The sequence below is a fragment of the Fukomys damarensis genome, unplaced genomic scaffold, assembly GCF_012274545.1.
Source record: "Fukomys damarensis isolate Sample0158 unplaced genomic scaffold, DMR_v1.0_HiC HiC_scaffold_2, whole genome shotgun sequence".
Taxonomy (NCBI): Eukaryota; Metazoa; Chordata; class Mammalia; order Rodentia; family Bathyergidae; genus Fukomys; species Fukomys damarensis.
In genome coordinates, this window is record NW_022900914.1 from 22,850,433 (window position 1) to 22,866,015 (window position 15,583).

At 37.6% G+C, this 15,583-nt stretch overlaps 1 protein-coding gene across 1 annotated transcript in view; it reads left to right on the plus strand.

Annotated features, from left to right (window-relative positions):
- Positions 1-15,583, plus strand: part of Plekhh2 (pleckstrin homology, MyTH4 and FERM domain containing H2) — a 97,339-nt gene that overhangs the window by 53,846 nt on the left and 27,910 nt on the right. Inside the window, exons 15-18 of the mRNA XM_010611492.2 lie at positions 5,908-5,988; positions 9,466-9,645; positions 12,134-12,242; positions 13,139-13,251. Of these exons, the coding sequence (XP_010609794.1) occupies positions 5,908-5,988; positions 9,466-9,645; positions 12,134-12,242; positions 13,139-13,251 (483 nt within the window). The remainder of the gene's footprint in view (positions 1-5,907; positions 5,989-9,465; positions 9,646-12,133; positions 12,243-13,138; positions 13,252-15,583) is intronic.

Below are 15,583 nucleotides of genomic sequence, written 5' to 3' on the forward strand. Positions count from 1 at the left end.
CTATAAGAAGATAAAGCTCTGAACTAGTCATTGGAAAAGGAGAGTATTAATTTAAATAATGGCTGCAAGAAAATTTTTCAGTTTGATTGAATTTGGAATTGGAAATTAGAAGAGTGAAAGATTAGTGCCAGATAAGAGAGAGCCTAGAGAGAGAAACAGTTTTAGGAATGTGAAAGGTTTACTTTGGGACACATGAGAACTTGTAAGAATATCTTAGTTAAGAAGCCCAATGAACAACAAATCCTCAGCAGCACGGGAACTAGCACAAAGAATCAACAACTGGGATCTCATCCTATTAAAAAGCTTCTGCACTGTAGGAGAAACCACCAACAGAGCTAAAAGACAGCCTACAATGTAGAAAAAAATTTTACAAGCTGCTCCTCAGACAAAGGACTACTATCTAGAATATATAAAGAACTAAAAAAAATCAGACCTCCCAAATATAAAGACCCGATTCAAAAATGGGCATCTGAAGTGAACAGGCATTTCTCAGACAAACAAGTAAAAGCAGCAAATAAATATATGAAAAAATGTTCAATATCACTGGTCATTCAAGAGATGTAGATGAAAACAACACTGAGATTCCACCTTAACCCAGAACAAATGGCTGCTTTCGAGAAATCAGCCAATAACAACTGCTGGTGTGGTTGTTGGGAGATAGGAACCCTTCTCCATTGTTGGTGGGAGTGCAGACTGGTACAACCACTATGGAAATCAATATGGAGATACTTTAAAGAACTAAGATTGGAAGTCCCATTTGATCCAGCTATCCCTTTGCTGGGTATCTTTCCAAAAGATTTAAAAGAATCATATCACAGTGATATTTATGTACCCATGTTTATAGCGGCACAGTTTGTAATAGCTAAAACTTGTAAACAGCCCAATTGCGCATCAATGGGAGACTGGATAAAGAAGATGTGGTTTTTCTATAAAATGGAGTACCACTCAGCCATAAATGGGAAACTAGAGTCATTTACAGCTAAATGGATGCACACTGAGGCCACACTCTTAAGTGAAATAAATAGGATACACATATGTAAATACTGAATAATTTCTCTGGTATGAAAAACAAAGTATAAATAAGGATCAAAATGTGTAATTGATAATGTGAAATAGGAAGAAGGTCTAAAGGGGTAGAGGAAGTGGCAGGGGTAGGAGAAAAGAAAGAAAGGAAAATAAAAAATATAAGAAAAGGAAAAAATGGAAACAAAGTCTTTGTAAATAGGGAAGGGTGAAGGGAGGTCAGGGGAAAGGGGAAAAAATAAGAACCAAGATACATTGTGTAAAGGTACAAGATACCAATGGTGAATGTAACTGTATTGTTTGCCTTAAATGTACCAATAAACTTAATGGGGAAAGCAGAAGAAAGTGGGGGGGAGCGGGAAGGGGGCCCAGCAGGTGGTGAAACCCTGGTCTGTGCAGAGCAAAGGGCTAGATTTGAGAGAAGAATTTGGTGACTCAGCAGCATTTTTGTGGCAATTGATACTATAAAATGAGAGAAATCACCAAGAAAAATGTGTGACGTATACAAAGAAAGGGGCTATGAAAGGAACACTTGAGTTTCCGAAATTTAAGGGCCTATACAGGGGGTTTATGAAGCACCCTGAGAGTAACACCACACAGTCCAGAGAGCAGAATGTTTGGCCTGGGGGGAGTGACTGTAGTGTCCTCTGTGGAGTGCTCAGGGAACATTGCCATGGGGAGAGGAGGTGGAAGATGAGCAGGTGTAGTGTTTGAACCTGGAAGACTGTTTACTCTTTCCAGCACATTAGAAAGCATCAAGCTGGAGAGGAAAATGGAGTCAGGACAGGCATTTTTAGGGTGGGAAGACCTATGCCTTGAATTTAGGAACTGAGGGGAAGAAATCAGGAGAGAGGGGAGGTGGGAGACTAAGGACAAGGTCCAGAGTGGGCCTGGCGGGAAAGCTTCATGGCAAGGATGAACTGGAAGAAAGGTGAGGAAGCATGTGGATGAATGTCTAACTTTTGAGACATAGAGCCATGTCACATCTATTTGTCCTCTGTTGATGAAGCTTACTCCATAAGACAAGGTCTTTTCCTGAGAGTGGGTAAAGGATTAAGAGTGATCATTAAGAAAAGTAAGATATACCCAAGAACAAATAGGCTTGATAAGTGTTACTGAGGGCTCATTTGACTCAAATGACTTGAATTCATGTTTGTTTTTCTCCAGTATCTTCAGTACCTAGAAATAGGAATAGAGGATTTGTTAACATTTTATTACACAGATTTTCAAATATGAAAAAAGTAGAAAAATTTTATAGTGAACACTCATGTTCCCATTACTTAAATGCCAAGCTTAACTTTTTACTTGCTTTATCACTGTCTTAGTCATTTGCTTGTTGCTGGGACAAAATACTCCAGTCTATAGCTTAAAGGAGAGAAGTTTATTTTGGCTCCTGGTTTTTAGAGGACTCAGTCCATAGTTGGCTGGCTCCGAGGGATAAGGGCGTGGTGGAAGGGACTGGCAGAGAAAAGCTGATCAGGTCATGGCAGCCAGGAAGCAGAAAGAGAAGGGAGGCTCTTCCAGGTCACACCCCAGTGACCCACCTCTAACCAGGCCACATTGCCTCATGGCGAGTCAGCTACAGACTCATCCGTGGACTAACTCATTCATGGGTATAAACCCTCATGATCCATTCAGGCTCCAAACACATGAGGCTTTTGGAGGATACCCCAGATCTAAACCATAACAATCAGGTATCTATCAAGACGATGATTTGAAATCAATGCTTAATTATGGGAATTTCAAATGTATGCAAGTAAAAGAAATAATATACTAATCGACCATTTTCAACAATATTATTTCTTTTTCTTTTTCTTTTGTACTGGTGATCGAAGTCAGGACCTTGCGCTTGTGAGGCAGGTGGCAGCACCACTGAGCTAAATCCCTGGCCCTCAACAATATTATTTCATAAAACGCCCTATTGCCTTTTATGGACAAGTGGAGATAAGTTTTGGGCAGTGTTAGAAGTGTAGGAATGCAATTTAATCATGGGCGTTAGAGCAGGAATTGTTTTGTGATCAAACATGGAATCTCAGGTTGGTGGAGCAAGAAGAGGCCAGGAAGGAACTGAGAGATTTCAGTTAAGCAGAAGGATCTGAGGTCTTAAAACTGTGGAGAAAGTTAAAAAAAAAAGCAATGGTGCAAAGAGTGGAGAAGGTGAGAAAAGGCTGCGATCAGAGCATAGTGTGCAAATTGCTGGAGGGGGCATGTGTGTGGGAGAACTAGGGTGTGGCTGAGGAGGTGGTGACAAAAATGGAGGGACAGCGAGAGTTATTGGACATGAAGAGAGCAAGGATGTAGACAGTGTGTCCAGGAGGCCAGGGCAGGGGCTTGGGAGCCAGGCTGCCTGGGCGCAAATTCTAGCTCTGCCACTTACCAGCTGGGTGACCTTGAAAAAGTTACTTATGGGCTCTGGGTCTTACTGTCCTCATCTGTAAACTGCGGATAATAATAGTGCCAAGCTCCCAAGGTGTTGAGAGGATTAAATGAGAGTTAAACATATAAAGTGTATTCAAACAATACCTGGCCCATCATAAACATTCAAAAAATGCTAGCTCAATAGATAGTGAAGGCAGCAAGGCTGGTGTCAGGATTTGTGGTAGCAAATGCTACAGTGATGAGGCTACATGCAGGGGAAGACAGGAGACCCCAGATGCTTGTTTCCTAGGCTCACAAAAGCCTGTCATTGGGGTATGATATGCTGTCTTCAAAAATAAAACGGATAGGAAATATCTTTGTTTTGGGTACCGGGTAAAAAAATTATTCATTCAATTAATTGGTTCTCTTTATAAAGCCTTGGATTCTTCTAGTAAAATGTTTTATGCTGTAAACATAACGAAGCTAGACACAGCTTCCTTTATTTGTAGTCTCCAAAGGTAGCCATTGTTGTACGTTAAAGATACAGAAGTTTCTGTATCTGTTTCAGAAGTACAGGGCCTATAAGCAGAGGCATTACACTCCAATTTTTAGACACTTCTTTCTAAAGTTTTTAAGGAAAGAAAAAACAAAATAAACTCTGCCTAAGAAGATTTTAAAAGTGCCCAAATATTTTTCTATAAATATATTTCCAAATTTAATTAAGCTAAACATGTCCTGCCAAATAAAACTTTTTTTTTCTTTCGCTCAAGCAGCATTCTGACTCCCTCAAACTGTTAGTGGCAGAGTTATTTGTTTAAACCAGAGCTTCTGGTTTGGGTTTGGGGTTTAAAAGAAGACATGTTTTACTTCTTCCCCTTATGAAGAAGAGAGCATTTATTGTGTAAATCCTGTTATCTTTTATGTAGATCATTGCACTTGGCCATCACACCAGCCCAGTGAGGTCTACAATAGTCTCACATTGTTAGGACAAAAAAAGTTGTTATGACAAACTAGGTGGTTAAGACTGTTGCCTGAGCAAGACCATCTAGTACAGGCGGTAGAACTCTTAATTTAAGCCTTGGTCCATTAGGCCTCAAGTCTGGTCTTTCCTACTTATGACTTGCCTTCCATAAAATTTACTGTGGCAATAGTTTGTATTCTTCTCAATGTACTACTACAATTACTACTCAGTTAAGTCACTGCTCATTTAAATGTAGGTTATTACAAGGGCCTGAAGGATCCTGAAAAATCTACCTGGCTCCTTGCCCTCCTTCATTCCTTTACTCAAGGTCAGCAAAGCCCTCTCAACCACGAAATTTCAAATTGTAACACTCTCTCCTTCTGCCCCTCACACTTTATCTCCTCCTCAGCTTCAGTTTTTTCCATGGTTCACACTACCTTGGGCAAGTGTGACAACAGAATTGAGGGCTGACTAGTGTCTCGGCTGACTTAGTGGGCTGTCCAGGCCAAACCACTCTTGAACCACAGGAGAGTCTAACCCGAGGCAGATGTTGGCAGGGCTGGGTTGGCAGGACTGCTGATGGGAAGTGGGCTACAAGGCAGTCTCAGCCAGGCACACTACATATTCTAGGTCTGAGGTGAAGGAGTTTTATCTCAGGTATTACCGGTTGGTAGGAATGGGTTTCTTTGTGCGTCCCTAGAATGGAAGATTCAGCCTTGACTCTTTGGTAAAGATCTTCAGTGCCTATGCCTGGGCAGGACAAGGGCCTGGAACTCACAGAATTCACAGAAACCATCTTCAAAAGCCACCAAGTGATAACATTCAGTTTAAATTCTGATAAATTTCTTCCATAAAAATGTATATAAATAGAAACTGTTCTTGATGAAGTCGTTGCACATAATGCTGATTTAACTGTCTTCCTCACAAAGCTGTTATTAGCTCCTTACGCAAAACTCTGTCTAGTTCACATCTGCTTACCCAGGACTTAAACCAGTCTCTGACTTGTCAAAGTCAAGAGCTAGATTCAAATTCTGCCTGTCACTTAACATAGTGCCAGATATGTAGAAGGTACTCACCACATGGCTTTTAGTAGTATTTAATAATTTTTTATGATTACTTTTGGAGAAAGAATCAAATCTTTTGAATGAATGAATCTTTTACATTAGGGACATCATTAGACTTCTTCAGGTTTTCATGGTCTTGATTCTAATATTAGGATGCTAACTCAGGGAGACACAAGTTTATTGGAAGTCTAAGAAATACATAAACTTTAAAATATACTTACCTGTGAAATTGGCACCTTTTCTTAAATCCATCTTTGAGTCCTTAGCCCTGGGCACAGTACTTAACATATAGTAAACCTTCATTAAATTTTGAATGGTGAGTGCCAAAGCAAACATTCTGGGCTACTTCTAGCACAGGTAAACCTTATGCATCATTTAGATTGTCCACTTGGAAAACCACTTATATCTTGGGCAAATTGGATACCTGTAGACCTTCAAATAAAATATATAAGTTTTCAAAGTTCTGAGCTACATGTGTAATTCATTGAAATATGATTTCAGGTGAAACATGGGTACTCCAAGAGAGTCTGGTGTGCACTCATAGGAAAGACGTTGTATTATTTTCGTAGTCAAGAAGATAAGGTATGTATGTATTTTAATATGCTAATTAGAGTATTTTGTTTTGCTTGTTAATAGCTTAAAGTTTTCCCTTTTACTCTTCTGTTGCTAAGTAAAACTTTAGAGTTTTTGATAAGGATGAACTTTGGTGTTAAATGTATGACTGAGGTAATCACATACCTATCACCTTCAAGGGTTTTGATTCTCAATTATAAGCCTTACCAACTTTTAACTAATTCAGCTTCTAGGATGAAGAGGAGAAAGCTTTCTTCCACCCCACCCCTGCCATTACCTTCTCATGTTTTCCCATGTTCTCACAGACGATATAAGGTTAGAAGAAACAGTGAGCTAGGAAAGAAGACCTGGGGAGGAAACAGAGTCTGCTCTTGTCCCAGGCCCTCAAATTCTTGGATATCATTTACCTGTTCATCCATCTGACTATTTATATCCTGTTTATTCATTTTTAAGCTAATCTCCTGCCCCAAATTGTAAATGGTTTAATAAAAATGGATAGCATTGATCACAGAAAAAACTACTGAGAATGTAGAAAAATGACAGAAATCCATTATAATTATTGGAAAAGTCTTGTGAATATATTTGAATCTGTATAGGCCCACTTCATTGTGTGCTATAGATGTTTCCAAAATAATTTTGAAATCTTGCTCAGTGCCTTTATATTAAGTCAAAATACAAGCACTAGTTCCATTGGCTATTTTTGGAACTTTGGTGTGTCCTTTGGTAAGATGAATAACCATACTGAATATTATGGTAGATGAGACACGGGTTTTCTTAGAATTGGTGGGCTTAGAGCATAAAATTAAGTTCATATTGTCTTGTATTATCATACTAGACTTAATTTTCATCACTTTTTTTTGGAACCTGGGATTGAACTCTGGACCTTGTACTTGTGAAGCAGGTGGCAGCACCACTGAGCTAAATCCTCAGCCCCACATCACAATTTTTAAAACCTGCCTTTTATTTATGAATGTGACTTTTTCTGCCTTATTATTTACCTTTGATTTACTACCTTTCTTTTCCCAAAGGTGTAAATTAATTTTTAATTTTAACTTTTCCCTTAAAAGAAAAAGCTTTATTAATGCCAAGCATAATACTTTGCACACTGTAACTACTCAGTACATAATTGTTATTAATTAAACATGGAAAATCATGTTTCTCCTGAAAGACAGTACATTTAAATTAATCAGCTACTAGGCAGATAATATTGCATTCTCTATAGGACGTCTAGGTAAGGCCTCACTAAGAGGCTGACATTTTCCTTAAGTTCTGCCGGAAGTAAAAGAGCAGCCAGGAGCACATTGTGAGCAAGAGCACTCCAGGCAGAGGGTGCAGCAAGTGCAAAGGCCCCAAGGCAGGAACAGGCCCGGTGTGTTTGGGGAATCTCAAGGAAAGTATGACTCGACTGGAACCTGTTAGGAAGAAAATAGTAGGAGACAGGGTCAGAGATATAACAGGGGCCAAATTATATGGGACCTTAGAGGTCAAATTAAAAAATCTGTTTTCTTAAAAGAGGTACAGTTTTACCTCTGCCTTCATAGTATTTTCAGTTGGCCTGAGAATTAAATTAACATAAGACAAATTATAGGAGAAAAGTGTACAAATTAATTTAATGTAAGTCTCACTTGACACAGAAGGCTTCATATGGAAATGAAGAACCAAAGACATAGAGCTGAATCCTTATATATTGAACTGGACAAAGAGCACTTAAGTTGAAAAAAGTATGACACAGCAAAGGGAGTTGGGCTAGGATCACCAGTTGGGTGGAGAAGTGACCAGCAAGGTGAGGCCTAGTTTAACAAGCTTTGCTACTACAAGTTTTCCTTGGCCTCAACTTCCTGTCATTGCCAGTAAGAATGTTATTTTCCTTTTGTTATCCGAAATATTTCTTCTGTATGTGAGTCTGATCTCTTGCCTTTGGGAAGAAAAAAAGGGTCTGGGTACCCTTCTTGCATCTGTTGTCTTAAAAGATGTTTTTTAGTTCAAAATAATCCTGATGTCAGGAAGGTTCTGCACATTCTGCTACCCTTGAGCTTTTGCTCTGAGTGACATGGGAAGCACTGGAGCCTTTTTAGCAGAGCAGGACATGGTTCTGCCATGTGCAATGGGAACACTTGGCTTCTATTTAGAAATAGACTGAAGGGAAGGAGTATGAGCCTCCCATAGTCAGGAGGCTCTTACAGTAACCCAGGCAAGAGATGGCTGGGGTTGGTGGTGGCAGTGGAGATCTGAGATGTGATCAGAGTCTGGACATACACGACAGTCTTGCTGATAGGATTTACTGAGGATTTAAAGGTCTAAGGGAGGAAAGACAAGAGTCAGCAAGGATGCCAAAGTGTTTGACCTAAACAGCTAGAAAAATAAAGTCATCAACAATTGACCTGGGGAAGACCGAGTGGAGCAGGGTGTTGAGATAACTTTACAAGGCGAGTTTGAGATGCTAAACATCTAACAGAGATCTTGAGTCTGGAATGATGCATTTGGGAAGAGCTATCACGTGCTATGATTAAAGCAGGAGCTTGGCTGAGATCACCAGGGAACGAGTGTAGATGGAAAGAGAGGCCAAGCACTGAGCCCTGGAACTCAGCCTGGAAATGCACGATAGTAAATGTCCTCATGGTTAGAATGGACTTCTTCAGAACTGCAATTGCAAACCTGGCCAAATGTTTTAGAACTTATAAATCTGAAGCACACTGAATATTTTTCTGGAATAAATGTACTTAAAGTAAGTTTTAAAACAGATAAAGTAAGTATCCATCATGGCAGATATATTTGCTTTGGTAACTAAAAGGGTAGATAAAATTTAATGTAAATCACCCTAGGATGGTTTTATTGCCCTTAAATTAAGATGCAGGCAATTATTACATTGTTTTGAGACATATTATATACTAATAGCCTTCAAATACTCCTCATTTCCTGGGATCTGGGGTCAAAGTTAATCTTTGTACTGGTTGTCTACTTTTGTTATTTTTTTCTATGAACAGTTTTAAGACTATGTCCAACCTTAAATCACTGATCAACTCTGTAGGTGAATCAAATCAGCTTTTTGGTAATGAGTCATTTTAGTCTAACTGAATAATCTGAATCACTGCTCTTTTGTATCACAGTTGGGCTTATTGCTTGTTACTACTCCTACTACTACATCTGTAGCTATAAGATAATCATATGATTATCTCAGCATTTGATTTTTAAAAAGGTATGCTCTCTTGGAGGCTGAGATGGGAAAAATGCAAGTTCAAGCCAAGGCTGGGCAACTTAGTGGCTTATTGAGACCCTGTCTCAAAATAAAAGATAAAAAAATGAAGGGCTGGAGATGAACCTTAGTGTGAAGGCCCTGGGTCTGATCCCAGTAACACACACACACACACACACACACACACAAACACAGTATGTCTTTTAAAGGTGAAAATGTGAAGAACCACAAAAACTCTTAATGGGAAAGATTTAGACAAGTGGCTTCCTTACAATTGCTTACATTTTCTTTAGTTTCCCTTAGGTCAGATCAAACTGTGGGAAGCTAAAGTTGAAGAGGTGGACAGGTCCTGTGATTCAGATGAAGATTATGAAGCCAGTGGACGCAGTCTGTTATCCACTCATTACACTATCGTTGTTCACCCCAAAGACCAAGGTCCGACTTACCTGCTAATTGGATCCAAGCATGAAAAGGTATTCAAAGACATGCTGGTTGATTTAAAATGATTCAGACTAATACTCAGCTATTGGTAGATAATATTTAAATTAGTTTTGTGGAAATGAGAAGATAATTTTGCTAAAGACTCTCAGAAATATTTTCAGAGATTCTTTACCTCTTTAGAAATGAGTCTTATTTGAATGTGTCATTTTCAGTCTTATTGATAAAATGTTATCTCAAGGCTTGAATTAGTGCATGACAGTAGAGGACAAGGGAACTTTATGTGTAAAAATGTGGATATCACCCACTGGATATTTTTTGGTAAATCTAAGGCCTCTACTTTATATTTTTGACTAATTATTAATAAAATTTCATTTTTTATATAATTGAGAATTAGTTTATGTATTATATGTATGAAATGAATAGTCATATAGAGAGAGAGGAGGCATCACAAATTGTGGAAGTATTAGATAATGTGTTTATTACATATAGAATTATGTGGTTATTATGTATTGACAAAAATTGGCTGTTAAGGTAAAACATTACTTTCATCTCTCACATATAGAAAAATAATTTCCAGATGAATTTAAAAGAGTTCAATAAAATTATTTTTTTAAAAAGCCTTTATCTAGCACCTTGTGAGGCTGAGGCAGGAAGATCACATGTTCAAGGTCATCCTGGGATGCATAGTAAGTTTAAGGCCAGCCTGTATTATGGAGTGAGACCCTGTATCAAAAAAGACATTATCTGATCTCTGAATAGAAAGCACTTACTAAGAAAAAAGATCTCTTCTTGCAAGAGACCACGTTGTTTTCTAAACCCCTATCTCTGATGCCAGAGCCTGTGTCTCTGATGTTTACCTCTGTTGCCTCCTATTTGATGTGAAGGACTTTATTTTCAGCAGAAAACTGAGAAGAGGACTCAGCAAACAACTTACTGTGGAGGCTCATGGATATTTAATGTTTAGACTCATTTATAGTCAAATGCAAACTTTTAAAAATTATAAAGCTTTTCTTTCTGAAATTATCATGGGTTTTAAAAAATTATGTTAATATAACTGTAGTGAGAGAAATACTCCCACACAACATTGAAGGGAGTGTGAATTTGTGTACACACTCTGGGAAGCAATTTGAAAGCATGTTTCAAGATTTCTGACAAATATTCCTGCCCTAGTCATGACCTGTCATTGTCTTTGAAGAATATATACTAAAGAAATGTTTGTAAGCTGGGGATTTAGCTCATTCATTCCATGACCTGCCTCACAAGTGCAAGGTCCTGAGTTCAATCCCCGATATCCCCCCAAAAAAGTCCTTAAATAAAGTCCTTCAAGATTTTTTTTTAAAAGTTTGTAAATTCAACCAAAGATCTATATATAAATTTATTGGCTATGATATTCTTTTTAAAATTATTTCATCTCTGAAATATTTAGAACACAGAAAATGTAGCCTATATACTTTTAAAGCTGTTGAACTCTTTTTCTTGGTACTGGGGATTGAACTTGGGTCCTTGCGCTTGAGAGGCAGGCGCTGGAACCACTGAGCTACATCCCCAGCCCTAACCTATATACTTTTAAGAGATGTTAGACATCACAGTATTTTTATCAATGAGAAATTAATAGCTATCTAAATGTTTAACAATAGAAAATTTATTAAATAAATACAGTATGGCTAATAATAGAATATCCTGTAGCCATTAAAACTTGTTTGTATAGCCGGGGATTTAGCTCATTGGTTCGGTGGCCTGCCTTGCAAGCGTAAGGACCTGAGTTGAATCCCCAGTACCAAAACAAAGCAAAATAAAACTTGTTTATATAATTCCATCACTCACAAGGCTGATGCAGCAGGATGGTGAGTTCCAGGGCAGCCTGAGCTACAGAATGACTTCAAGGCCAGCATGGACCACATAGCAAGACCCTGTCTAAACAACAAAGCAAAATTTGTGTATAACAGATTTCCAGCAACAAGGGCATTCTTGTACTTTATTAGTAAAATTCAGAAGTTATAATAATATATTTTAGCATAATTATATAAGATTTAATCTATATATTTTTTTCACAAAAGAAATAATAGGCAAGTGGTTATCTTTGGAGAGTGGGACAAATTAGATATTACTTTCTTCTTTAAATTTTCAGGATTTCCCAAGTATTTCAAGAGTAAGTAATGTATTGTTGTGGGAGTAAGATTTAAATTGGGTAAAGTTTTTTGTTCTGCTAAAAAGAGTATCAGCTTGTATTTATTCCAGCCTCTTAACATGTATTACTCTTCTTAATTTTGTCATGCTTTTCTAAGAAACATGTATAAAAGATAATAAAAATGTGAACAATAGGAAAAGGTAAAAGGAACACTGTTCACATGAGCCTACCTCAGAGATTTCACTAAATGGCTTCTAGTTGTCATTTAAAAATTAAAGAAAATGGTTTCTTTTCGGTCTCAAAGTTCCTTACTGTGTGTGCAAATTATTTTCCTTCAGTAATCAAAACTGTATGTTGGTTAACATTTCTAATACTATGCTCTGATTTTTAAGGACACTTGGCTTTATCACCTGACTGTTGCAGCCGGAAGTAACAACATAAATGTTGGATCAGAATTTGAACAACTCGTGTGTAAATTACTAAATATAGAAGGGGAAACGTGTAAGTATATGAAGCATATACACCTCATGGTTTATGTAGTGAACTCCAAACCCCTTAGCCTATTGGAGTTTTCACTTTGTGGACTATCCTGTTTCCCTGTCATTTACCCCACTTTTCGCTGTAATGGGCCAGAATTATCACTGGGGTTCTTAGGCTCCAGGGATGCCATCAGTCTCCAAGGCACTGTGTCGTGCCACACTCATTTGCCCTGCTACTATTGCTCTCTCTGCTTGGAGTGCCCCTTTCCTCACAGTCCTTACCAACCTGATGGAATCCTGCCTAGCATTAGGAGACCCCTTCCACTCCACCTCATCATCTGACTCACAAAAGCTGCTTAATCATTGTTAAAATCATGTCATTTAACTTTGCCACTTAACTCTTTTAAAGAATTTGTAGTTTTGTATTGAAATTAGCTTTTATGGCCAGGGGTTCCAACTTTGAGTCTAGATTCTATCCTGTGCTTGAATAGAAACCACATTTTATGTACAGTGACCAGAATAGAAATTTAATTAATATTGATTTTAGGAATTACTTCTAGTTCTGCTTTATCTTTTTATCTTCTCCTACTTAGGCTCTTTCTGTATCCCTCCCCCCATTCCTTCTCATGCCCTTCCTTATGTCACCACCTGTTGACCCAATTAAGCAATGTGAAAGTGCCCTTATAGACACGTTGCAGGCCAGCAAATTAGAACCCTAACTCTTCTTCATTTACTTTATCCAAAACAGAAACATAAGCTTCACAATGGCCTGGCAACTGAAATAAAATAACAAAATAACAGTATCAAAGGTTTCCCTGATCTTTGTGATGAAAGTTGTGAGCCTGACTCCTAGACTGTTAATCTCATGGGAAGCTGAAATAATGAATCATTCTGTTTTCTGTTCCTGTGTTCTTCTAGCCTCCCAGATATGGAGACACCCCACTTTGTGTCACAGCAAAGAAGGAATCCTTTCCCCTCTGACAACACTGCCTTCTGAAGCTCTGCAGACAGAGGCTATAAAGTTATTTAAGGTAAAGAAAATTATAGTTGGTAAATAATTGAATCGAATTAAAAAATCATAACCTTGGTTATAAACTTTTAGTTTCTCTAACAAAACTGAAAAGGTAATTTTTATTAAGAAAAATCTATTGAAATAAAATTAGGTGAATTTAATATGCTTCCTGCGTAATGATTTGGGGTTTACTGAAATAGACTGTGTGTGATTTAGGCAATAGAAATATTTGATATCAAAAAGATGTTTTCCAGTCACTTCTCAGATGTAAAGATTTTTCATATCATGTCAGCCTCAGTACTGGGAAAGGAGTCAGCAGTTTCCTCTCCAACTCTACCCTTAGATTCTTCTTTCTCAGTCTCTATATCACTTCATTTTCTCTCTCTTTTTTTTTTTGGTACCAGGGATCAAACTCGGCACCTTGCACTTGAGAGGCAGGCAAAGGAACCACTGAGCTAAATCCCTGGCTCAATTTTTATTTTTTATTAGTACATATTTTCAGTACATGTTTATATTCCTTGTGCTGAGTTGGTACATGTATATAACACATCTTAATTCTCTTTTCATTCCCTTTTCCTTCCCTTCCTTCCCCCTTCCTTGCTCCATCTCTTGATCCCCTTCCCTTTTCAAAAGATCTACCTCCTTATTTTCTATTATCTACTTTATTTTGTTCTTTATTTCTATTTTGGGATTCTCATATAAGAGAAATCATAGGATATTTAAGCTTGTGTGTCTGACTTCAATTAACACTATGGTCATAAGGTGTTTTCCTACAAATTTTCCTACAAATAACTCAAGTTTATCCTTCCTATGGCAGAGTAGTATTCCATTGTGTATAAATACCACACTTCTTTATCCATTCATCTGTTGATGAACCTATAAGCTCTTCCAAGATTTAGCTATTATAAGTCGTGCTACTGTAAACATAAGTATACATGTGTCACTGTAATATGTCTTTAGCTCTCTTAGGAAAATACCTAGCAGAGGAATAGCTGGGTTGAATGGAATTTCTATTTTTTAGTTCTTTGAAGAATCTCTGTATTGATTTCCATAGTGCTGGTACCAGTGGTCTCTGATACTTTCCCACCGACAGTGTAGAAGGGTTTCTTTTTCCTTGCAGCCTCTTTAGCATTTGTTATTATTGGATTTCTTGATGATTATTTTCTTTCCGAAGTAAGCTGGAACCTCAGGGTTTGCATTTCCCTAATGACCAATGATATTGACCATTTTTTATGTATTTACTGGCAATCTGTACTTCTTCAGTGAAGTGTTTGTTTCAGTTGCCCATTTTTTATTGGATCTTTTATGTGGCTGGGTCTAATGTTTTTTAGTTCTTTATGTATTTTAGATATTAGTTCTCTGTTCAAGGAATAGCTGGCAAAAAAATTCTCATCCTGTATCTCTTCATTCTGTTGATGGTTTCCTTGGCTGTGCAGAAACTTTTTAATTTGATATATATCCCATTTGTTTATTCTTGGAACTATTTCTTGTGCAATTGGGGTTCTATTCAGAAAGTCCTTGCCTACGCCTATGTCTTCAAGAGTTTTACCTATTTTATTTCCCAGAAGATTAAATGTTTCTGTTTTAACACTTAGTTCTTTGATCCATTTTGTTTTAAATTTAGTACATGGTGAGTGATATGGGTCTAGATTCAGTGTTCTGCATGTAGAAAGTCAATTTTCTCAGCACCTTTTGTTAAAGAGGCTATGTTTCCTCTATCATCAGACACACAAGTTTAAATATCACATAGTTTCTTTTATATGAGAAATTCCAACTATAAATAAAGAGAAAAAGAAAAGATAAATAATAGAAAATAGGGATATAGAACTTCCTCAAACGTGAAGGCTGTCAGGAGATGGAGGGAGTGGGGAAAGGAGGGAGAAGGGAAGAAAAAAGAATAAAGATGTGTTATGTACACATACCAACACAACACAAGGAAGGTAAACATTATGTGCTACAAACATGTACAGTACTAATACAAAATAACATTTTTTTCTTCTGAAAATTGATAAACATACAGAAAAGTATACATAAAGCACTCAAGACTAGAGAGAGAATTACCAGAAAGGAATAGGCAGAAGGCTTCCTGGAGCTCATTCAGAGCTGGAAATTGTTTCTGTATCATCTAGAAGGGAGAGATCACCTAGCACATTGGGTATCTGTTACAATAGTCAAAATTATTGGCTGAGTACTGGGCCCAAAGTAGTCCTAGACCAATGGTGACAAGCCTATGGCACACGTGCTGCAGTGGGCTGTTTGTATCATTGAAGCTCCAAAAAGTTTGCAATCACTAACCTAGACTGATGGAAACCTAAAAGAAACCTTAAAAAAAAAAAAAAAAAAAAAAAAAA